Here is a 24,633-nt window from a genome sequence, read left to right on the forward strand (position 1 = left end):
TTCATCATCTGCTAAAGAATCCCAGTTTGGACCAATTATCTTTAAGTACAGACAAATATCCAAACTGTCTTTTTATCTATGGCTCTGAAGAAAGTCTTCTTTGCTCAGCTGATATCATTTATGAATGATAAGAGTGTTTTAACGGCTTCCTGTCTGGTTTGAGTGCAAAACAGCAAAAAAATTTATTTCAAAATCTTACTGCTCACTTACAAATTACCCTAAATATCTCTCAGACTTATTGATCTGGTATCTTCCCTCCAGACCACTGAGATCCACAGATACCTGGTAACTATTTCCAAATAACAGTCTGTGACAAAGGAAGATCAGGCCTTTTCCATTAGAACCCCCATTTTATGAAACTCTTTATCCACTGAACTCTGACACATAACATTTGTGGCTACCTTCAAACCCCTCCTTAAAGCTCTCCTCTTTGAGAAAGCCGTTAGCAATGTCTCATACATTTATCCTTCATTTTTATCATTATGCTTATGTGAACATCCATCTGACCCAACTTGTTCAATCCTTTTCTGTAAAGCACTTTGTAAACCATACAAAATTATTATAATTATTACTATTATTTATATTTTTTCATCATTACTACTAACCTCTGATTGGCTTTGAATCAGAGATCTTTTTAGACTATGTGTGCGAGGTTGCGATTTGTAGGTTTCTCAGACAGCAATACATGCTTTTAGCTGGTAATATTAAAGTAGATGTTAACCACCAAGTATTGCTGAAGCTTGTGATACTAAGAAAGATGTTTCTTCATTTTCTTCATTCTCCACCTCGCGTCACAGCATCAGCAGATGTAACCACTGAACCATCCATCTCTTTGTCCCTGTAGGAACGCAAACGGCTAGCCTGGCTGAATGTCAGACTGAGAGCAAACGTAAAAAATAGGCCACAACAAAACTGGTAGAAAAAAACTGCTCTACCTGCTCAACATCTTTTTCTACTCATAATATTCTTTGCTATTACAAACTGATCTCTTAAATATTTCCTCCTCTGCTAAGAGAAGTAAAGTATGGACAATGTCCCTTTCTGCATAATAGATTTCATTGCCAATACATTCCTTGAAATGTCATGGTCTATGAGTTTTTGTATCTTTTGTTTGTTTTTTTTAACTTTTTGCTCTTTGATTTCCTTCCTAGTTTCCTGTTTTTTTTTATTAGAGTTTATCCCTTTGTGTGTTCAGTTGTGTTTACTTCCTGTGCACACCTGAAGGGTGTTCCACGAACGTAGCTAAAGAAAGCCAGTCTGTATCGGGAAAGCCACGCTTAAATCAGGCGATGATAACGCCAACTCCCAATTAAGCCTCAATTCGTCCCACTAAGACATTTCAGCTCCATCTAATCGAGGCTGACTCAAGCAAGGCTTACATAGCCTGGCTATGCGCGAGTGACCGAGGAACGTAAGAAACCCTGATGAGTGGATGGTGGAAAAAAAGGGGATAGCGGAAAAGGAGAGCAAAACAAGAGCTGTCACTTTCCCAGCAGCTGAACAAAGAATGCTTATGAAGCTGTATGAAGATTTTAAGTGTCATCACCAGAAAAGGTAATTAGCTGTGATCAATAAAACGAGGGAAACGGCATGGCAAACAATTGCTGACAGACTAAATGCATGTTATACAAGTTTCATACCATAGTCAATTGTTTCATGTTCATTTCACTGTCCTCATGTATTCATGCTCTCCTCTATGTTATACATTTTTTACATAAAGCATGCTGAATTTTCTCTGTATGAGATGTACTGCACAAAGTTACTGGCCTTGCTCAGTTTATTAATAACCCAACAATCAACACACATCATCATACTTTGTGACCATATTACCGTGAGTGTGTGACCCACATATTAATTCTTCACTGTTACATCTCAACAGAAGCAGTCTTAACAGCCATAAGCGTAAAGTAAAGTACAAGAACATATTTCAGAGTAGCCTTTGAAGAAATGTGTTTGTCCAAAAAATGTGTTGAGCTGTAAATATGTTGCACTGTAGCTACCAAAAAAAGACAGAGGCCTCTGCCACTAGTGAGGGTCCTCCAGCCGAAAATCTCACACCAGCAGAGGAACTTGCTCTCACCAGCAATTGAGGGTGGCCACTGGTGGAAGGAATACAGGGAGGGACCTCCCCGGGATACGTTCCCAAAAGTGTATAGGATCAGTATGTAGAAGGTATTGATCACTTTCCCTCAAATTGTAAGTCTCTCAATAATATATGATGGTGTGCCTATATCTGTCAGTGGTGGGAGACACCGTCTGCCTGCTTGATCCCCAGACCACAGAGGACATCCCTAACCCATGTGTGAGTAGTTGTATTCAATTAAATTTTCTTTCGATGGAAATACTATGCATCTCATGCATCCCTGTGATCTCCTACTTCAACTGCATCTGCAGTCCAACTATTCTATAGCAATAGGCCTAATTATCATCAATACACTTTACTGCAGGTTGCAACAGGAACAAAAATTCCAGCAGCAAAGAGTGACGTAAGTAACTCTTCACATTACTATCACTACCTACATACTTCGTTGCTCACAGGCACATTTCCTCTATCACAGGATATCCAAACTATGTACAAACGGAAACTTCTGTTGGGTATAGAGAGCACCAAACTAGATATGGAATACAAGACACTGAAAATAAAAAAGATCAAGCTAGAGATTATGAAAGTGGAGAGGGAATGTAAGTATACATTCTGACAAAGGAGAAGGTCAGGGTGTGAACTGTATTTAATTCTGCATTCTCTCCACAGCTTGAAAAATATGAATAATTAAACAAATCAACACAACTTGAACATGAAACTTGTCATTATTGTACGGTTCATGCAAATTTGTTTATACCTTTGTATTGACAGTGGGGTGCCATGACCTAACGTTTGGAAAATTATAAATTATCTCTGTTCATTTAGCCTTCTTATACTTGCTCTAACTTAAACTGATACTGTGTCAATGCAAAATTATGAATAGAAGTTCTAACTCAAAGGTCATAACAATAACGATCAATGGAAATATGCGTCCCCATATAGGTCCCTCACTGTGTCAGGAGAAACTCTGACTCCTTTCAGGCACTGGAACCTGCAGGGAATCAAACAAGAAAAGACTTGAGCCTGAGCCTGTCCACAAGACAAAATGTACAAAATATTAAGTATACTTTTAATTTAAGATGGCTCTGTCAGAAGTCAGCCATGGTGCCTGAGAACTTTAAGCAATGAACCTGGATTTAATTTGGCCAAAGGTAATTTCTATCTGTGCCCTTGTTTTAGCATGTGCATGGTTGAATGCCCTCTCCGCCCTTGTTCCTGGATCAGGATATGGCGTGAGGAGGTACGGCCAGCATGCATAGCCTCTGTCCCCAAGCAGGACACCATTGACATCTCCTGCAGAATAAGAGAAATGTTGGTTGAATATACATGTGTTAAGACTTGGCAATTTGATGCAATATGTGCCTTGTGACTATATGTGACTATCTATATTAAAGTATGACGAGCACTTTAAATTCCTTAAGATGACCTCTACACCTGATCTCTCATTAGATTACTAAAATGATGCCTATGCTATATACACCTTACTTCAAAAGTACACTCCTTCAGGGAAGTAAAATTCTTGTGCCTTGTGCAAACCTGTGCCAGTGAGGATGCTCGGAAGATCCTTGAATCCTGAACTGATCCTGGCCATTTAGCCCCAATGTTGGAAATTAAATAACCTCCATCACAGATCTGTATGCATGGAGGATAGGAGTCAGTGATGAGCTGCTTGGTTTCACAGGGCATTAATGTAACATTGCTCAGCATTACTCAAAGGGGTTGATGTGGTGTTTTTCGAAATGAGAAATCCAGTTCAGAGTCTATGGACAATTGTCCCCAATATGTACCTGTACATTTAGGCTATGGAAAAATTTTTTGATTTACGTAGTCAGCCTCCACAGGTTCAGGTACATGTGTACAGTCTAGTGCACCGATAACGTTGAGGAAGCCTGAGGGAGAGCTTAATGCAAATACGTCAGCCAGTAGGTTATTTTACATTATCGGCTATGATAAATGTGGCCGGAAAGGAGACTGTCCCCCATTTTTCCGAGTCTGGTCCTGGGTGGGTGTAGTTCGGGTGTTTGTGAAATGTGGGACGGAGATGTAATAAGATATTAATTAGATGTAATGAATATCATGTTCTGTTCCATTTAATTGCATGTTCAGTAATTGTATAGTTGTGTTTCTTTAGTTGCACTGGCACTGACTGATTGATTTATTGATTTTTCGAAAGTGATTTTTCGATTGATTTATTGAAAGTGGTGATATGATAACCACAATTTATTTGTGTTTTGTTTTTTTCTACAAGACTTCTACTAGGTGGAACTTTCTTGCAAGAGTCTGTTTCAGCCGGTTGGACATTCTTTGAGACACAGCTAAGCTAAGCTTGAACGTTAGCTTGCTCAGGAGCAGGCTAGTTCAGTGGCATAAGTTACCATGGTTACTCAGCGGGCATTCAAATAAGCCACGTTGGTGGAACAGAACTCTCTCTTAAATGAGCCAGAATTATCGAGGTAAGCAAGGCTTTCCCGTAATGGAAAAGCCAGAGGGGTGTTCCACGAAGGGAATATGGCTATCTATATAGGGAATAGACCCTTCGTGGAACACCCCTTCTGATTCCCACACCTGATCCTCATTTGTTATCACCTTCCTCAGTATATATCTTCCAGGTGTTCCTTTGTTCTGTACCAGTTCATTGATGTCTCTTGCCTTGGTTTCTGTCCAGTCAGTCTCCCAGTCATTTTTGTTAGTAAGATATTTTACTTTATACCTTTGGTTTATATCCTGCTTTGGTATTGCCATTTGTTTATTTAAATGAAACCCTTCTTAACTGCTCCCCATCTTCGTCTCCTCCCACAGGAAGTCATGCATTTGGGTTCTCAAACCTGCTGCTCTTCCTTGTGAACCATGACATGAAATACCTATTTTTACACATGGGTAGTGATGGAGCTCTTCACACAGCCTCTCTTCAATTAAAGCATTCTATTTTCAAGCCATGGCTCAGGGGATAAAGTGGTTGTCCTCTAATAGGAAAATTGCTAATTTGATCTCATCACCCCCAAATAACAAAGTATCCTTGGACATGTCACTGAACCCCCACACTGCCCTAATGTTTGAGTGCATGTATGATAGATGCAGTGCTGGTGTGAGCCCATGTGGAAGCCCAGCTGAACCTTTTTACTGGCATGTAGCATCAAACACGAAGTACAAATATAGTATATATATATATATATATATTATAGTTGAGTTCAAAATGAAAGAGTAGGTCACTGTCTCTTCATCAGTTTCATCAGTCTCTTCATTATTTTGTTTTAAAAACACATGTAACATGATGAATCCTTGTGAACACTTGGTGTGATTTCAACATTGCGTCTAGTGATGGCCTTCAATTAGTCTGGAAAATCTCTTTGAGCCCAAGTAGTTTAGTTTAGTCCATTATTACTTAATTAATACATCCCACAAATAGATGTAAATATGTAAGATGCACAGCATTATGATAAAATTCACTGAGAGCACCAACCCAGATTTCAACGTGGATTTCCTGCACTCCTGCGCCTCCAGCAGCTACATGGCTGGTGATTTTTTGGTTACATCTTAATATGTTAAACATTCAGAACAACTTTGTTGTCAGTTAAAAGAAAGACATTCTTAATTAATATGAAGATACTTCTCCAAAGTGAAATGTGGTCACAAAAAATATGCAATTTCAGTGCATTTAATCTGTCAAATGAATCATAAATATGGCACTACTAATGCTGTGTCCTGAAACAAAGATGCCTTTGTTTCCCAGTAAAGGGAAAGGCAGCAGAATACATAAATACACACTGCCCGTCCAAAAAAAAAAAATCACCACCTGAATTTAACTAAGCAAATAGGTAAGAGCCTCCCAATTACTGCATGTGTCAGCTGACAACAAGTTATTTAACCCTAACTGATGCAGTGAGCTTCTCATTTCTTAGACAACCTTGTCGGAAAACACATCCTGTGGTTGTGGTTAAGAACCGTCCAATGCATTATTAAAAACTGGAAGGCTAGTGGGGAACCATCATCTTCGAGTAAGAAATTTGGTCGGAAAAAAATCTTGAATGATGCCTAGTGCCTACCGTAAAAGCCTGTGGGGGCAGTGCTATGATCTGGGGTTGCTGCAGTTGGTCAGGTCTAGGTTCAACAATATTATTTGCCCAAAGAATGAGGTCAGCTGACTACCTGAATATACTGAATGACCAGGTTATTCCATCAGTTGATTTTTTTCTTCCTTGATGGCACGGGCATATTTCAAGATGACAACGTCCGGATTCATTGGGCTCAGATTCTGAAAGATTGGTTCAGGGAGCATGAGACATTAGTTTCACACGTGGATTGGCCCCCACAGAGTCCTGATCTTAACACCATTGAGAATCTTTGAGATGTGCTGGAGAAAACTTAGCGCAGCAGTCCGACTCTTCCATTATCACTGCTAGCTCTTGGTGAACAATTAATGCAGCTCTAGACAGAAAAATTTGATATTGCAGAAGCTTATCGAAAGGATGCCACAGCAAATGCATGCTGTAATCAAAGGATGATATATCAAAAGTATAAGTATATCAAAAATGATAATGATTTGGCATGATTACGCAAGAAGAACCTTAAAGGTTAACCTTAAACCTTAAAGCTTAAAATGCCTTATTTAGAGGCTGCATCGGCCCTGCCCTGTTCACTCCATTATATGAATATACGCCTATCGCGAGTTATCTAAATTTCGCCAAACTGTTCTCAGTGAGTAGATAACTGTATTTCATGCCAGAAATAAGGTCTAGGTTTAAAAATACCGGAGTTCCCCTTTAACTATTGTAAAGAGAGACTGTGGGAAACTGATGTTATATAGCCTTGGTTTCCCTGGTTATCATCACACTGGGACCCATGTGTCTGGTGGCGGTCGGTGGCTTAGTGAGTTAAGCAGATGTCCCATATACAGAGGCTAGTCCTCAATGCAGTTGGCCCCTGTTCAAGTCCCAAACCAGACGGCCATTTGCTACATGTCATTCCCTCTCTCTGCCCTGTTTCCTATCTCTCTCCACTGTACTATCAATAAAGGCACTGAAAAGTCCAAAAAACATTTAAAAAAAAAAAAAGGTTTGTCATATTTATGTTGCCAGTTATGCTGAAACCTTAGCCAAATGTGAATGTTGAATTGTCTTTGGAAAAGCCTAGATATCTACAATACTTTCAAATTAAAAACTAGATGTTTATGTTTATCATCTAGATGCTTTTAGACAGCTTTTCAACCCAAAATATGTTCAGTGTTTAAAATGCACCTCAATATATCCTATTTTTTATATCTACACAACCTTTTCACTGCCGAACGAAATCATCAGAGGCGAAATTGGATTAACGTTACCAATATCAGAGCAGAAAATGAACAACAAATTAATTAAATCAAATTTAATTAAATTAATGAATTGACGAAGGGAGTTGGAGAAGGATATTGTTGCAGTTGTACTTTTTTTTTAACATGACGGCTATTAAAATTGCTATCGAGAAAATTAAAGAATAGAACAGTTGAATTAAACTTTGTTGTGTAGGATGTGGACAACAACAGATGCTTTCAAGTTAAAAGAAAAATCATGTAAAATAGAAAACAAGTAAACAACAGCCTACTCCAACTATTTAGTTTCTATACAGAATGTTCTTGCACTGGCAGTTGTACAGTCATAAAAAAGGTGGAAAAACTACATATAACAGAAGATGACAACCTTTAATGTACTTTACTTGTCTTCTCTTTCTATTGCTCCATTTACAAACTGAGCACCCAACTTTGACCGCTATATTTTCATGTAAATGAAGTTACCTGGAGGTACCTGCAGAGACTTTGCACATCCTTACGGAGGTAAACATTGCTAAATGAGTGAAGAGCATTTATCATTCAAACGCACAAATTCATGTTCATGGTTGGTGATGACTGATACTCACGTTACCTGGAAAACATGTCTGCAGGTGTTCTGTTAGGGCCTCCTGAGTGACGGGTTTATGAGCAGAGTTCATAGCAGAGATGGCCAACAGCAAAACCTCTCCCAGAGGGACAAACTGTGATTGGCTGATAGGGGACATGCTGATGGGTGATACATCACCTGGGAAAAGAAAGAAACAGTTATTTCGAGTGACCTGAAATTTAAAATCTGTTACAATCAAAATCTATGCAATATAATATAACAATTGAACAGAAATATAAAGAATAAAATCTCTTTGTTGTTAAAAAGGTGTCTACCCAGTGAACTTCATGTATATCAGTCTTTCCCTTTCCTTTTTTTTTGTTACCTATACAGTGGGAAACAATTTCAAAATAAATACACAGCTAAAAGTAGTACAAAAATAATGACATACACAACCCCAATTCCAAAAAAGTTGGGATGCTGTGCAAAGTGTAAACATAAACAGAATGCAATGATTTGATAATCTCATAAACAATTTTTTTTTCCACAATGGAACTTTTACTATTTCATGAAAAAAATAGTAGCTCAACTTCATAGCAGCAACACATCTCAAAAACGTTAGGACAGGTCGGTGTTTCCCACTGTGTAGCACCCCCTCTTCTTTTAACAACAGCCTGTAAATGTCTGGGAACTGAGGAGACCAGCTGCTGGAACTTTGGGAGAAGAATGTTGTCCCATTATTGTCTGATGTGGGATTTTAGCTGCTCAACAGTCATGACTTTGTTATATTTCAAATGTTTTCAGTTGCTGAAAAGTCTGGACTGCAGGCAGGCAGTTAGAGCTGCAATGATTAATATTGGGTACTCGCACGTCTGACCACATCAGGTCTATGACCCTTTTCCCAGATATGTGGGCAACTTCTCCACCGGACATTACGATGAGCAACAACAAATCATGGCCTGTCTCTGCCAAGGGTGCACCGAAAATTCTTTCTTATTGTAAAACACACCCTCTAAATTTCATGTAAGTTGCACGATGTTGGTCTAATTACGGTGGATTTCCTTTTACCAATAAGTAGTGCAGTGGTGGAAAGTAAATATTAGCCAAAATTGAATTGAACATGGGGATCTAGAGCAGTTTTTCAATCCAAATTTCACAGGAGAGGTGAGGTAAACAGTGTTAGGCTGAATGATCATGGGGGAGGAAAGCTCCTCTGAGTGTTTTATGACCTACCTTTAAATAAATCAGAGAATCTCCTAAACATGGTCTTGCATAGACAGTGGTTTTATTACCTCCAAATAACAAATCTTGAACATTTAGTGAATACTAAATAGATGATAATTACTGTTACACATGGTGAAGGCACGCTAGATTGGGCTTTAAATTCAAAACGTGTATTACAATATAATGACAATAATATACTTGTGACATGATGCATATATGTATCGAATCTCATACATATTCAAACTGGATGCTGGGGCTGTTGCGTTAACATTTTTGAAACAACACAACAGAGCCATTTTCAGAATTCTATTGCACAAAACCAAGGCAAATAGTAGGGAACCGCTCATCATACATGTATGCAAGATTACATAAGATCTGAAGCAGTCATGCAACCTTCACCAGGACTTCCTCTTTCATGGCAAAAGGTCAGCATTCAACATCAAAGCATTCCCTGCAGAAAAAAAACGAACATTTCTGTCTTTCTCTTTTATTTTGGCACTAGGGTCTATATTGGAAAGTTGCTTGACAGGGAATGGGGACAGAGAGGGAGGGAACGACATGCAGCAAAGGGATCCAAGCGAGGATAAACTCTCTATGGCTGCGTTGAAGAGCTTCAGCCTCTGTGTACAATATTACATTTGAAGTATCATTGGGGTCCGAAGCTATGGAAGCGAATCATGGCCATAATTCAAATTAAAATGCATTTGCAGAAATGCTTTTTCATTTTAAGAATGTGGCTCCATTATTTGACTCATAAATAAAATTAGTAATCAATCATCCTATTTGCATTTCAATTTTCTTATTCAAGAGTGCTCAATCTTTCACTTAATTAAAATGAAAAAGAAATAGACATTTGAGATTTAATTTTCAAAAAATGCCCCAGCAAATAGATACCAAAATTTTATTTGAAATGTAAAATTTGAAAATTAAAATACATTTGCAGAAATGCTTTTTCATTTTAAGAATTTGGCTGCATTATTGGACTCATAAATTGGATTCATTAATAATCAGTCCTTCCATTTGCATTTGCATTTTCATAGCAGTGGACGTAAACCCCCGTTCCATGAATGAAGAGCGGACGTAACCGCCCGCCCGGTTTCTTAATGTCTGGGGGATTGAGGGTGCATCAACCCGGTTGGGACATAGAAGGGAGTGCCGCTGATCATTTATGTTTGGGAGCTGCTGATCTACGTTATAAAAGTTATTTTTAGTGACAGTCACATCAAGAATGATCAGGTTATAACTTTGGCACAAAGCATCAAATGGCAACAATTAAGTTTAGTTGTGAACACGGTCCCTTTACAAATAATAGTAATAAGGAGTCTGCTACATTAATCCGTTGCTTTGCATCCTCCAACGGATGGTCTGGTGGCCTACACCGAACAGCTCCACTATTTCCTTTATTTTTAAACCATTTAATGAATAGCTTTCAATGGACTTGAACAGGATGTTGATGGTTGGTCGTCCTCGTCCAATTTGAGGCTCCACAGCATCCAGCCGTTCCAGGACTGAACAGAGGTTTACTATGGCAACCTCATTAATGTGTAAATCTGTGACGGCAGAGTATGCAGCCAAGCTGTCTGACCTGTTCTACTCGGCCACGGGCATCAGACTCAGATATATCATTAGATTCTACCTGCTCAGCTAATTCTAACAGTGTTTGCACAATTTGAGGGAGCGCCATGATCTGTGATGCATCCTCTAAATACCCGGCAATTCAGTCAATTTCCAGGGACATTTGCAATGTAATACAATGCAGATGTGTAAACAGCAGAATTATGGTCACGATTCGCTTCCATATAAAGCATCGGCTGACCCAGCTTAAGGTGGCTGAGAGCAAGCTCTTGGGAGCACTGAATAATTTTTTCTTCCAGTATAAAAAATTTGACTTATTGTTGTCACAAGATGGTACTGTGATCATAACTGATTGTATGCATATAAATCAGTACAGGCTGAGTCTCTGATCATACTTTTAAAAATTGGAAAGGATCACACCATGTATTTGTGCATTACAACAGCTTCCTGTGTCATGACAAGACATTGAACTCCCAAACTCAGTCATAGAAGAAGAATATTATGGTGAAATTAAGTCAAAGGCAGAGAATGGACAGATCTTCAGATGTGATTTGCTCTGCCATGGAGATTTGATTATTTTAGGCTGATGTGTGGGCCTTTGAAACTGCGACTCTTATTGAAGGTTACTCTCTCAGAGCAGGGATGTCCAAAGTCGGTCCTTGAGGGCCGCTATCCTGCAGGTTTTAGATGTTTCCCTGCTTCAACACACCTGATTCAGATCAATGCATCATTAGCAGGCTTGTGCAGAACTCAAAATCTTTTGAAGAGATCCATTCCATCTGAGTCAGGTGTGTTGAAGCAGGGAAACATCTAAAACCTGCAGGATAGCGGCCCTCAAGGACCGACTTTGGACATCCCTGCTCTGAGAGCTACAAAGACTAGCAGCTGGTAAAACAAAACACACAGCCATCACCAACTCAAAGTAGATGTATTGACAGTTTTTTTTCTGAAACACATATCTGATCCCTTGTCAGAAAGCTCCAGCTGGAGGAGCCCATGTTGCAGGTATGGCAGTTACCTTGGCTGATTATTAGAGGTAGCATCAGACTCGGAGCCAGCTGAAAAAAAAAGTCAAAATATCTGCATTTCAGAAAGTCTGGTTCGTCCAAATTTTTGTGACTCAGGTATAATAAAATGTTCAATGTGATGTACTGAATCTGTAACAAAGCACAGCCAGTTACGTGTTTTTGTTGTTGAAGCATCAACAGACAGAATTAAAATAATGAAAAAAGTCCTTCCTCGCAGAATCTCAGTGTCCAGTAGCAGCAAAGTGAAGAAGTCAGGAGCCAGAGATGATGATAAAAGTTATTTGTTGTTGATAACATAGTCAAAGAAGAGATACTATTTACTCAATTTAAGTCTCAAATCATCATCTTGAAAAATAAATGGGTTAAATGCAATTATATATACAAACATAATCTATCAATCGATCACAGGCTGGGACTCGAACCATACACAGGCGCCAACTTTAGCAGTTGGGCTATACATACATTTTCTATACCCGCTTAATCCAATTTAGGGTCACAGGGGGGCTGGAGCCTATCCCAGCTGTCACTGGGCGAGAGGCAGGGAACACCCTGGATAGGTCGCCAGTCCATCACAGGGCCAAACAGAGGAAAACAAGACACAGAACCATGCACGCTCACACTCAGTCCGAAGAACAATTTAGAGTCATCAATTAACCTGACATGCATGTTTTTGGACGGTGGGAGGAAGCCCGAGTACCCGGAGAGAACCCATGCATACACGGGGAGAACATGCAAATGCCGCACAGGTGACGGTGTGAGGTGACAGGGCTAACCACCTCAGCACCAGGCTATACAATGCCCCAAAATTAAACAATTTCAACAGAGTGGCAAAGAATGCTAATTTATACTTCTGGTTTGGTTTCTTATCAGTTTCTTATCAGGTGTGTCACAACTGTGAATAATGTCTGTGAAACAGCTTACTGAGGAGGCTTTATGATCATTTACACAGAAATAATCTGTTTGAAGAGTTTCAGTCAGGATTCAGAGTGCATAATAGCACAGAAACAGCACTGGTGAAAGTTACCAATGATCTCCTCTTAGCCTCTGATAGCAGACTTGTTTCTGTGCTTGTCCTGTTGGATCTCAGTGCTGCATTTGATACGATCGATCACAGCATTCTGTTACAGAGACTTGAACATGTTATTGGGATTAAAGGAACTGCATTAGGCTGGCTTAAGTCATATTTATCTGATAGATTCCAGTTCTTGTAAATGAAGAATCGTCCTCACACATCGGAGTAAGTCATGGAGTTCCTCAGGGTTCTGTGCTTGGACAAATTCTTTTTACTTTATACATGCTTCCATTAGGTAACATTATTAGACAGCATGGCATAAATTTCCATTGTTATGCTGATGATACTCAGCTGTACTTATCTATGAAACCAGCTGAAACCAATAGGTTGGCCAGACTACAAGCCTGTCTTAAAGACATAAAGACCTGGATGACTCAGAACTGTCTGCTTTTAAATTCAGACAAAACTGAAGTTGTTCTCTTTGGACCTGAGCGCTTCAGGGAGAAATTGTCTAGTTATATAGTGACTCTAGATGGCATTTCCTTGGCTTCTAGTTCTACAGTGAGGAACCTTGGAGTTATTTTTGACCAGAATTTATCATTTGATGCACATATAAACTGGTTTCAAGGACTGCCTTCTTTCACCTTTGTAATATTGCTAAAATCAGGAACATCCTGTGTCAGGGTGATGCAGAGAAACTAGTTCATGCATTTGTTACTTCAAGACTGGACTACTGTAATTCTTTATTATTGGGCTGTCCGACATATTCTCTGAAAAGCCTCCAGCTGATCCAAAATGCTGCAGCCAGAGTGCTGATGAGGAGAGATCATGTTTCTCCAGTTTTAGCTTCTCTTCATTGGCTTCCTGTTAAATTCAGAAAAGAATTTAAGATTCTTCTCCTCATATATAAAGCTCTTAATGACCGAGCTCCATCATATCTTAAAGATCTCATTGTAAGGTATTTTCCTAACAGAGCACTTCGCTCCCAAACTGCAGGTTTAATAAGACGGAGATTGCCTGCTATTGCCGATGTCCAGCTAGGTGCAAACACTCTGGCAGAGAGACAGCTGGAGTCTGACCTGAACAGGGGATCCTGGTTTTCACTCCAGTGTGACAAGTCTGTGGACTCCAGTGATACAGCAAAGCTGGCTGTTTTTCATACAGATGGTGTTGATGAGTTTTTGACATTATTTCCACTGAAAATCACCACCAAGGAAGTTGATATTTATAACGCTGTGAAGCAGTACTTAAAAACTGGTCTTGGTAACTACCGATGGATCGGTATTTGTTGCTCATTGCAAAGTGGATCGGAATTTCTCAAATTTCTGAAATATAACTGAATCCTACACCAGCAGGTTATTTGTGCAGAGATCACAGGATCCAAGCATGTCATGACACCTGTTGTTAAAATCATCAATTATATTTGTGCAAAGGCCAAGCAACACCAGAGCTTCAATATTTTCCTGGAGGAATGTTCTGCGGAATATGGAGATTCCCTCCTTCATACTGAAGTCCGATGGCTAAACAGAGGTAAGATACTACAACATCAAAGCTTCATGGAATTTTGGGGGGAGGATACCTCAGCGATGCTGAGTGGCTCTTGGATCTGGCTTTTCTGGTGGATGTGACTGAAAAAATGGCCCACCTGAACCAACATTTGCAAGGTAGAAACAAAAAGTATGTGGCATGATCAGTGCTGTAAAGGCGTTCAGAGCAAAACTCTCTATTTACATTCAACAAATCAAAAACAAAAGATTTCAGCACTTCCCCTCAGTTGCGAAGATGCTGGAAAGCCAGTCAGGGGCAGATCCTGTGAAGATGGAGATGGAGGTCATAAACCTCCAACATGATGCCCAGCTAAAATCCCAGCATTCACAGCATTTCTGGAGTTTGGTAGAGTTGATATATCTGTGAGAATCTCATGAAAACTATTCAACACATAGAAGTGATAAGATGATGGTAGATTATGTGTTCAAAAAGATATATAGTGTTTGTTATATAGTGTCTGATAAGTTTTAACAGCATATGTGAATTTAGAAATTCATGGTCGTCTAATAACCAGAAGGTTGGCAGTTTGATTCCCACTCTCGCCACTCAAAAGATTGGTGAACTGACAGCTGAAGGGGTGGAAGTCCACCTCCTTGCCATGGCCGAGGTGCCCCTGAGCAAGGCACCGTACTCCCATGCTCCCCGGGCACTGTGACTGTCTGCCCACCGCTCCAGTGTATATGGCATCTATCTCCATAAACATGTGACCCTGTGCAAGTGTGTGTTCAACAGGTGTTCAACCTGGATGGGTTAAATGCAGAGGAGTAATTTTGTGTATTTCCCTGCATCTACATGACAATAAATCTGATCTTAATCTTTAGAAAGGGTCAAATCATTCAAAAATACACCATCCACATGTTGGTGGATTTTATTTGATTATCTGATTGTTCCATATTAGAATTATTGAATTGTTGAAAATGTTTAAACATATTCATATTTAAACATATTTAAATAAATGGTTGGATCTAGAGGAAGGTCCTTGATAAATAACAAAGAATGTATATGCAGCTGGAGAATGCGACACTTTTCAGGATTTTAAGATCATAATCGCCGTGCTGTGACAACAACTTTCTGATTGGTCCATAAATTGTGAACACAGTCTGTGACTGGTAAACAAACTCAGCATAAAGCATGATGGACAGGTAAAAACAACAGTTTTCATTAAAGAAATATAATTGAAGGCATCATATTTTCTTAATGTTGTCTGATCAGACAACTGCCCAAGAACACAGTTTGGTTGACAATCAGGCAACTGTTCAAATTAAGCCCGGCCCTAGGACTTGCTAGTTCAGGAAGCTCTTGCCGAGCACTATTACTGATTGCTGAAATCATATTTGGTTTCTGTGGTTTAATAAATTGTGTTGTTTCACACCAATGCTTTTTTTTAATAGCCACAACTACATATTTTTTCCCTGCTAATGAAAAATTAAAAGTTCCAAAGCAGGCTGCCTGCAACACATTGTCCCAGGTCACAAGCATGGATTTAAGGTATCAAATGCTGAACTTTACAAGTGGTTTTCAAAAGCTTTTGTGCTTTTAATTCAAATGTTTTTGGAAAGGACAATTTTATGGCAGCTGCCATGTCTTCATAGCCTTGCTCACTCCAAGACTACTATTGCACACTGTTCAAAAACACAAGAAACAGAGCTGTGAGGAAAGGAAGAAGGAAAGTCATACTGTCATGATAAGAAACAGACAAAACTGCTTAGCAGCTATCAACAAAAGACTGAGAATGGAATAAAAGAAAGAGGGAGATAAAGAGGAGAAATTGATTGTCCATGTCTCTTTCTCTGCAGTGGTAGTAAACAATCAGCCACCCTCCTTTGTCCACAGCGTTAAACCACACCCCCTTCTTTTTTTCATGCTGGCTCTCCCTCCCTCCCACTCCTTTTCTCTCATCCTCCATTCCTCTCTCCTTCCATCACTCCATCCCCCATGCTTTCTGAAAACCTCCATTATCTTTTTCTCCTGCTCTGTCTGCATCTCTCCTTTCAAAACTTATCTCATTATGTCTTTCTGTCTTTTGAATAGTAACCTGTGATGAACCTGCTAATGCTACTTAGCAGCTATAGAACGCTGGCTGGTTCATGAACGACTGAGACAGGCTCACAGACACATTCCTACCTTTTCGGACAGTAATGCTCTCCTCTAATGAAAATTACAATCCAGCTGAAAACATGGGCCTGCAGCTTCTGATGTTAGCGCAGATCCCTTTCACACACAGACTACCTCATCTTCCTCTCTCACACACTTTGCTCCTCCCCCTCACTCACACACACATGCGCAGAAACACACACCCGCACACACATAGCCCCCATTCACTCTTTCCCACTCACACACACATGAGAAGTCAGTCAAAGACTACCCACAATCCCTTGCACAACACAAAGACAAGGGGGTGTGACCAATCACATACTGCCTCACTCTGCATCCATTTCTTTCCTCCTTCGCCATACAATACTTACCCACACACAAGCTTGCGGGAGGGCTACTGAGAAGGTTACCATGACAACATAAGCCCAGTTGCTCTTTGTTGCTTGTTCCTACATAGACACATATAAAGCTACAGAGGGCATTTTCATAAGTATTTTCATTTTAAGATGTGTAGTCTGTCTCCTACACACAATTCTGCTGCATTGTGCATGTGTGTGTGTGAGAGAGCCCATGTTACAAAACTGCAGCTGTGTTCTGATGTGACCCAGTTAGAGCACTAAAGCACTAAGCTCGATGTAGGACACACACGAGTACTCCCAAAGAGCATTCCAGAACATTGAAATAATTCCTCAGACAAACGTAACACAGGACTAGCACTTCAACACTTCAGGTATTGTATTCAGCCATGTAAGACTGACATCCCAAGAAGGAACAGTGTCAGATCATGGCAAGATCACATGAATGATCAGTTTTTGCAGAACCTGTCACTGCAGCAAAAATAGGTAGAGAAGTTACCCAAAGAGGTTCTGAATTTTGTACATCATTCTTAGAGATGCAACTGTTTGCTTATTGTTGTCAAGGAACCTCGCTCAACAAAAACACTGTATAAGTTTTAATTAACCAAAAAAGCAATAAAAAACGCAACCTTGGCCTGTTGGAAATAAGTATTCTCCTTAGCAATTAAACCCAAAAGAAATGCCAAATTATAGCAACCCTAGAGAAGTTTTTGAACCTTCAAACCTACAGTATGTGCTTCTAACTCATTCTGAAGTACAGTTACTTTTGTTCTGCACATTCCCGGGACTGAAACTGACCTGGTGTTACATAGCTAAACTGTAGTGGGAGCAAAAAACGCAAAACATTTCTCAAAATCTCTAGTTTTACTTTAAATTGACAGCTGGCTGCAGCAGGATTTGAAAAAAAATTCATCATACCTTAATATTGCCAACCTTGCTCAATCAAATGAACTCTTCAAGATCATTGTCAGAAGCGTTAAGTTGGATAAAAGTTCTGATAGAACAGAATAGAATAGAATAGAAAAATACTTTATTCATCCCCCAGTGGGAGAAATTCAAATTTGTCAAGTCGCTCAAAAAAATAGCTCAAAAAAAATATTTACAATGACTGTTTATTAGACAACAACAATTATAATAATAATAATAATAATCAATGACTAAATAAATAAATTTGAGAAACACATGTCAGCAGTTACTGTTAAAAATACTTAGGCTGTGGTGACAAAGGACCTCCTGAACCTCTCAGTCCTGCAGCGCAGTGAGATGAGCCTCTCACTGCAGCTGCTCCTCTGACCTGCCAGGATGCTGTGGAGAGAATGTTTATTATTCTCCAAAACAGAATATAATTTCATCCTCATCCATTGCTCCACCACAGCACTGAGAGGGTCCAGCCTTCTGCCTACAACAGAACTGGCCTTTTTCACCAGTTTGTCCAGGTGCCTACAGTTTTTGTCTGTAGTGCAACTCCCCCAGCAGACAACAGCATAGAACAGTGCACTCTCAATGATAGTGTGATAAAACATACATATCATATCACTACAGACATTGAAGAACCTGAGCCTTCTCAGGAAGAAGAGACTACTCTGGCCCCTCCTGTACACTGTTTCTATGTTTGGCAGACCACTCCAGTTTATTATCCAGCACCACCCCCATATATTTGCAGGTCTGAACAGTCTCTAGCTTCCCTCTATCAATGCAGACTGACTGGCATTGAGTTTTAGATCTTCTGAAGTCCACCACCAGCTCTTTGGTCTTGGTAGTGTTCAGGAGCAAGCAGTTCTTTTTGGTCCAGCCATAGAAGGACTCCACAAGGTCACATGCCACAACAGCCATATCATCAGAATACTTCTGTATGTGGCAGGACTCTGAGTTGAACCCGAAGTCTGATGTGTACAGGGTGAAAAGAAAATGGAGCCAAAACAGTACCCTGCGGAGCCCCAATACTGCATTCCAGTGTTCCAGAAACACATCTCCCCATCCTGACATACTGTGGTCTAACAGTCAGATAGTCTATAATCCATGATGTCAGGGAGGGGCCACACCCACACCCATATACCTAGAAGCTTATCTTTCAGTATGGGAGGCCGTATGGTGTTGAAGGCACTGGAGAAGTCAAAGAACATGATTCTCACGTATGAACAAGGCATATCCAGCACTGCAGCCCTCCCTGACTGAAGTCTCCTTAGCTCAGCTCCAACCGCCTCTATAGTTAGACACAGAGGTTGTAGTGGAGGGATGGCGGCAGGAGTGATGTTGCTATCAATTTTAGATATGTGGGTGGGGGTGCAGCTGGACAGAGGAGGGCTACTGGTGGAAGTTGCAGCAGAGGTGGAGGTGCAGCTGAACTGAGGAGGCCAGGCGGTGGAAGCAGCCACAGATGTGAAGGTGCAGCTGGGCTCAGGAGGCTTGGATGTGGTAGATGCCACAAATGTGGAGGTGCAGCTGTGCTCAGGACGCCTGGTGCTGGAAGTTGCCGCAGAGGTGGATATGCAGATGGGCTCAGGAGGCCTAGTGGTGGAACACTGCTCTAGTACTGGTAGCAGTGCAAATACAAAATAAAATAAAAATAAAAAATAAAAAAAATTAAAATTAAAAGAAACATAAATAAAATGCACATTACTAAAAATAACTAAAAAAGTTTGGATAAAAACTAAAAATTACATAATTATATAAACGACGAACAAAATTGAGAGCTACACAGACTTGCTGCCGATAAGGCCGGCGCATAGCAACCATAGCAATTCTGAGAAATTACATGAAATGAAATTGAGATGAAAATTAAATTAAGAATACTTTATTATTCTCAAAGGAAGATAATTATGTTACAGTAATAATCGTTTATTTATTTGTCAATTCATTTTCAATAAATCATCCTTTTAAGCTATTAATGTGTATGGTTATTGCTGCTGACAGGAATGACATCTTGTACCGTGCTGTGTTGCAGCAGAACTGAAGAGTCCTCTAACTGAACACACTCCGTTGTTTTAACAATATGCTATGTAGAGGTTGTGCAGGAACGGCCAATTACGTTCATTTTTGTAAGATGGCACACTTGCACGGTGGGTTGGGCTCTGTGCTTGTGGTGCCCCTTATCAGATTAGTCCGTTTCCTACTTTATGATAAATATTTTTCATCTAACTTATCAACAACAAATCAGCAAAGACCTGAGTACGTCAAGAAGCAAAAACTTAATATGCATGATAGCCAGATATTATGTCTAGAATGCCGGCAGTTATCAAAGAATCAACGCTTTGCTTTGCGGTAAGATGTATTGCATCACTTCCTGTTGCTTTGTGTGTGCACTATGATATGTGCTCCTCTTAAACTACTAATAATCACCTTATTTCTCCCTATAATTTACACATCTTGCATAGTTAACTCTATTGCATACTTGTTATATTCTAACGCTCACTCTAACAGATCTTTAGTCTTTATTTTTCACTTTTTAGCGGGGTGTCGGGTTCTCTAACTTCGCATGGCTACCAGTTCTCTTCCTCTATCTCCTGCTTTCACCTGCTCCTTCTGTCAGATGTTTAGTCACTCCTCTGCCTCCTTTAGTGGTAATGGTACATGTAACAAATGTAGTCTTTTTGTAATTTTGGAGGCAAGGTTATCTGAATTGGAAGCTCGGCTCTGCACTGTTGAAATCCACCCGATAGCGAGCCAGGCCCCTTTAGCCAGTGCGGAGCCAACAAACCTAGAAAGCTCTGTTAGTCGTCCCCGAGCAGATCCCGAGCAGCCGGGTCTTAAGAGTGGCTGGGTGACTGTCAGGAAGAGGAGTCATAGTCCTAAAGTCAAACCCGTGGTTCACCATCAACCTGTCCACGTTTCAAATAGATTTTCCCCACTCAGCGACACACCCGCTGAGGACAAAACCCTGGTAATTGGCAGCTCTATAGTCAGAAACGTGGCATTAGCGACACCAGCGCTAGTCAAATGCATTCCAGGGGCCAGAGCGGGCGACATAGAATTCTATTTAAAACTGCTGGCTAAGGATAAGCGTAAATACGGTAAAATAGTTATTCACGTCGGCAGTAATGACACCCGGTTACACCAATCGGAGGTCACTAAAATGAATGTTACATCGGTGTGTAATTTTGCCAAAACAATGTCGGACTCCGTAGTTTTCTCTGGACCTCTGCCAAATCTGACCAGTGATGACATGTTTAGCCGCATGTCCTCATTTAATCGCAGGTTGTCCAGATGGTGACCAGCAAACAACGTGGTCTACATAGAATAGATAATTGGCAATCTTTCTGGAGAAAACCTGGTCTGATGAGGAGAGACGGCATCCATCCCACTTTGGAAGGAGCGGCTCTCATTTCTAGAAATATGGACGAATTTATTAGTCATCCAAAAACATGACAACCCAGGGTTGAGACCGAGATGCAGAGTTGTAGTCTAACACACTTCTCTGCGGCTTCCCACCTGATGCTGCCCCCCCAATAAAAAAACACAAAAGGAGCAAATCCTCGTGCAAAAAAAATTTAAAACAAAAACTTTAACTGAACAAAAACATCAAACTATTAAATGTGGTTTGCTGAATATTAGATCTCTCCTTTCGAAGTCTCTGTTAGTGAATGATTTGATTGGTGATCATCATATTGATATATTTTGTCTTACAGAAACCTGACTGCAGCAGGAGTATCATGTCAGCATTAATGAATAAACTCCCTCTGACTATTTAAATGTTCACGTTCCTCGAACCACAGGCAGAGGAGGAGGAGTGGCAGCTATCTTCAGATCAGGGTTACTAATCAGTCCTAGACCCAAGATTAGTTTTAGCTCTTTTGCATCTCTGATTCTGAGTTTTTCCCACCCAAAGTGGAAATGACAAAAATCTCTTCTGCTTCTTGTTGTATATCGTCCACCTGGCCCTTATTCTGAGTTTCTGTCTGAATTTTCAGAGTTATTATCCCAGTTAGTTCTGAGTACAGATAAAGTCATTGTAGTGGGTGACTTTAATATTCATGTAGATGTTGAAAATGACAGCCTAAATATTAACTTTAATTCTATATTAGACTATATTGGATTTTCTCAAAGTGTTCATGTCACGGTTTATTTTCTGTTCCATGTCTTGTCTCGTCATTTCCTGTTTTATTCGAAAAATCACTCCGCCTGCTGCCACTGAGGTCCTGCCCGAGCCGCCTGTTGCCTCGCCCACGCCATCCTCCACGGAAGCCCAAGTGGGCTCATTGTCCTTGCCCAGGGCAGCTCAGGCAAGCTCATGCCATCGCCAGTGGGTCCTGGCCGGTTTCACCACCGCTCCTCTCCGGTGGGGGCCCAGGCTGGCTCACGGCAGACCACGCCTTGCCTCACTGCCCTGAAGGGGCAGCCGGGTCACCGAAAGTCTGGCCGACCGCCAGACTTGGGTTCTTCAGGGCCCCTCCCTCCCACCCTATAGGGATGTCTGGTAGCCATCCTGTCACGGTTCTGTCACGGTTTATTTTCTGTTCCATGTCTTGTCTCGTCATTTCCTGTTTTATTTTGAAAAATCACTGACCTTCTCCTCTCGTTTCAGGTATCTTGCCCTTCCTCCCGTGTCAAGCGTCTCATTGTCTTCCCTGATTTCCAAGTGTTTCCACCTGTTCCCCTTGGTCCCTAATGTGTTCAAATAGTCTGCGTTTCCCTTGTCTTGTGCCAGTATGTTGTCTCCTTTTGAGCTACACTAACAGCCATTTGTCTTGTCCCTTGAACCAATAGATTCCTCGAGCCTGCAGTGAGCGACTCTCCTGCAGTGCTGTCTTGTTTTGTAATTTGTTCTTGTTCCATAGCCTTAGTTTATTTACTGTAACAGTAAGTTTCATAGCTTTGTTTTTCCTTCGTTTTCAAGGAGCGATTTTTGTTGTAATCATTCCTAGTCGCCTCCGTTAAAGGAGAGCTTTTAGTTATCGCTAAAGTTTCATAGAGCCTTTGTTTTGTTAAGAATGCGTCTTTTGTTTTATTCCACCTCATTTTTGAGAGCGTGTCTTTGCTTTGTTAAATGTTTATAGCTTTTCTGTTTTCCTCCCAGTTTGGAGAGATTTTATGTTTTATAACTTTCATAGCTGCGCTCCTTCTCCACCATAGATACGGAGGAGAGCGCTTAGGATTTTTATAGCCCGTTTCTTTTGCGCTGCCAGGAGATCGCCCTGCAGTGCTGTGATCTGTCTTGTGTTTGTTTGTTTAAATAAAACCCTCCTGAAACCAAACGACCCTGCATCTGCGTCCTGAGTCCCCTGGTAACTGACAGTTCACAGACCTACTCACTGCCTTAATCAGACTCTTGACCTTGTGCTGACTTATGGCATTGAGAGTGAACAGCTAACAGTGTTCCCTCATAACGCTGTCTTGTCTGACCATTTTTTTAATAACTTTTGAATTTAACTTTAAGAATTTTTTAAAGAATTTTACATATGGAAGGTGTCTATAAGAGAATGCTGTAACCAGATTTAAAGAGTTGATTTCATCATCCTCTTCTTCACTGCCATGTGCAGATATGACAGAGGATAGCTACCTAAATTTTACTCCAGTAGAACTTGACTCTCTTGTTGACAGCACTATAGTTTCATTCCGTACAACACTGGACAATGTTGCCCCTCTGAAAAGGAAGGTAATCAGTCAGAAGAGGTTGGCTCCTTGGTATAATTCACAGCTGTGTGCGTTAAAGCAGACTGCAAGAAAGCTGGAGAGACAGTGGCGTTCCTCTAATTTAGAAGAGTCTCAATTAATCTGGAAAGATAGTTTAATAACATATAAGAAAGCCCGTCGTAAAGCTAGAACTGCTTATTATGCATCATTGATAGAAGAGAATAAGAATAATCCCAGGTTTCTTTTCAGCACCGAGTCACAGAGTCCGAGCTCTGTTGAGCCATGTATTCCTTTAACTCTCAGCAGTGATGATTTTATGAGATTCTTTATCAATAAAATTGTTTCTATCAGAGAGAAGATTGATGGAATCCTTCCCACTATTATCACTGATGTATCATCAAGTAGAGCTAACAACAGCAATAGTCTCTTCTAAACCATCAACTTGTATTTTAGACCCAATCCCAACCAGACTGTTCAAGGAGGTTTTCCCCTTAATTGACACTTCCATATTGGATTTGATCAATCTGTCTTTGTTGACAGGATATGTACCTAAGACATTTAAGGTTGCTGTAATTAAACATTTACTTAAAATTGATTCAGAAGTGTTGGCTAATTTTTTACCTATATCCAATCTCCCTTTTTTGTCTAAAGTTCTTGAAAAAATAGTTGCAGTTCAACTTTGTGATCATTTACATGGAAATAATCTGTTTGAAGAGTTTCAGTCAGGATTCAGAGTGCATCATAGCACAGAAACAGCACTGGTGAAAGTTACCAATGATCTCCTCTTAGTCTTAGGGAACTTGTTTATGTGCTTGTCCTGTTGGATCTCAGTGCTGCATTTGACACGATCGATCACAGCATTCTGTTACAGAGACTTGAACATGTTATTGGGATTACAGGAACTGCATTAGGCTGGCTTAAGTCATATTTATCTGATAGATTCCAGTTTGTTCTTCCTCACACATCGGAGTAAGTCATGGGGTTCCTCAGGGTTCTGTGCTTGGACCAGTTCTTTTTACTTTATACATGCTTCCATTAGGTAACATTATTAGACAGCATGGCATAAATTTCCATTGTTATGCTGATGATACTCAGCTGTACTTATCTATGAAACCAATAGGTTGGTCAGACTACAAGCCTGTCCTAAAGACATAAAGACCTGGATGACTCAGAACTGTCTGCTTTTAAATTCAGACAAAACTGAAGTTGTTCTCTTTGGACCTGAGCGCTTCAGGGAGAAATTGTCTAGTTATATAGTTACTTTAGATGGTATTTCCTTGGCTTCTAGTTCTAC

The 24,633-nt window shown here is 40.3% G+C and overlaps 1 protein-coding gene across 3 annotated transcripts in view; it reads right to left on the bottom strand.

Moving 5' to 3' along the window:
- LOC140318434 (storkhead-box protein 2-like) overlaps positions 1 to 24,633 on the bottom strand; it is a 63,598-nt gene that overhangs the window by 12,202 nt on the left and 26,763 nt on the right. The window contains exons 1-2 of one of the 3 annotated variants that reach the window (XM_072396254.1): positions 16,444 to 16,572; positions 7,978 to 8,130 (exon numbers count right to left, since the gene is read on the bottom strand). In XM_072396254.1, the coding sequence (XP_072252355.1) occupies positions 7,978 to 8,110 (133 nt within the window). In that variant the 5' untranslated portion in view covers positions 8,111 to 8,130; positions 16,444 to 16,572. Of the gene's footprint in view, positions 1 to 7,972; positions 8,131 to 16,443; positions 16,573 to 24,633 lie in introns of those variants that run through there. The other 2 variants (XM_072396253.1, XM_072396255.1) reach the window with 2 other exon arrangements.

The sequence above is a fragment of the Leuresthes tenuis genome, unplaced genomic scaffold (genome assembly GCF_036924035.1).
Source record: "Leuresthes tenuis unplaced genomic scaffold, fLeuTen1.0.hap1 SCAF_11, whole genome shotgun sequence".
Taxonomy (NCBI): domain Eukaryota; kingdom Metazoa; phylum Chordata; class Actinopteri; order Atheriniformes; family Atherinopsidae; genus Leuresthes; species Leuresthes tenuis.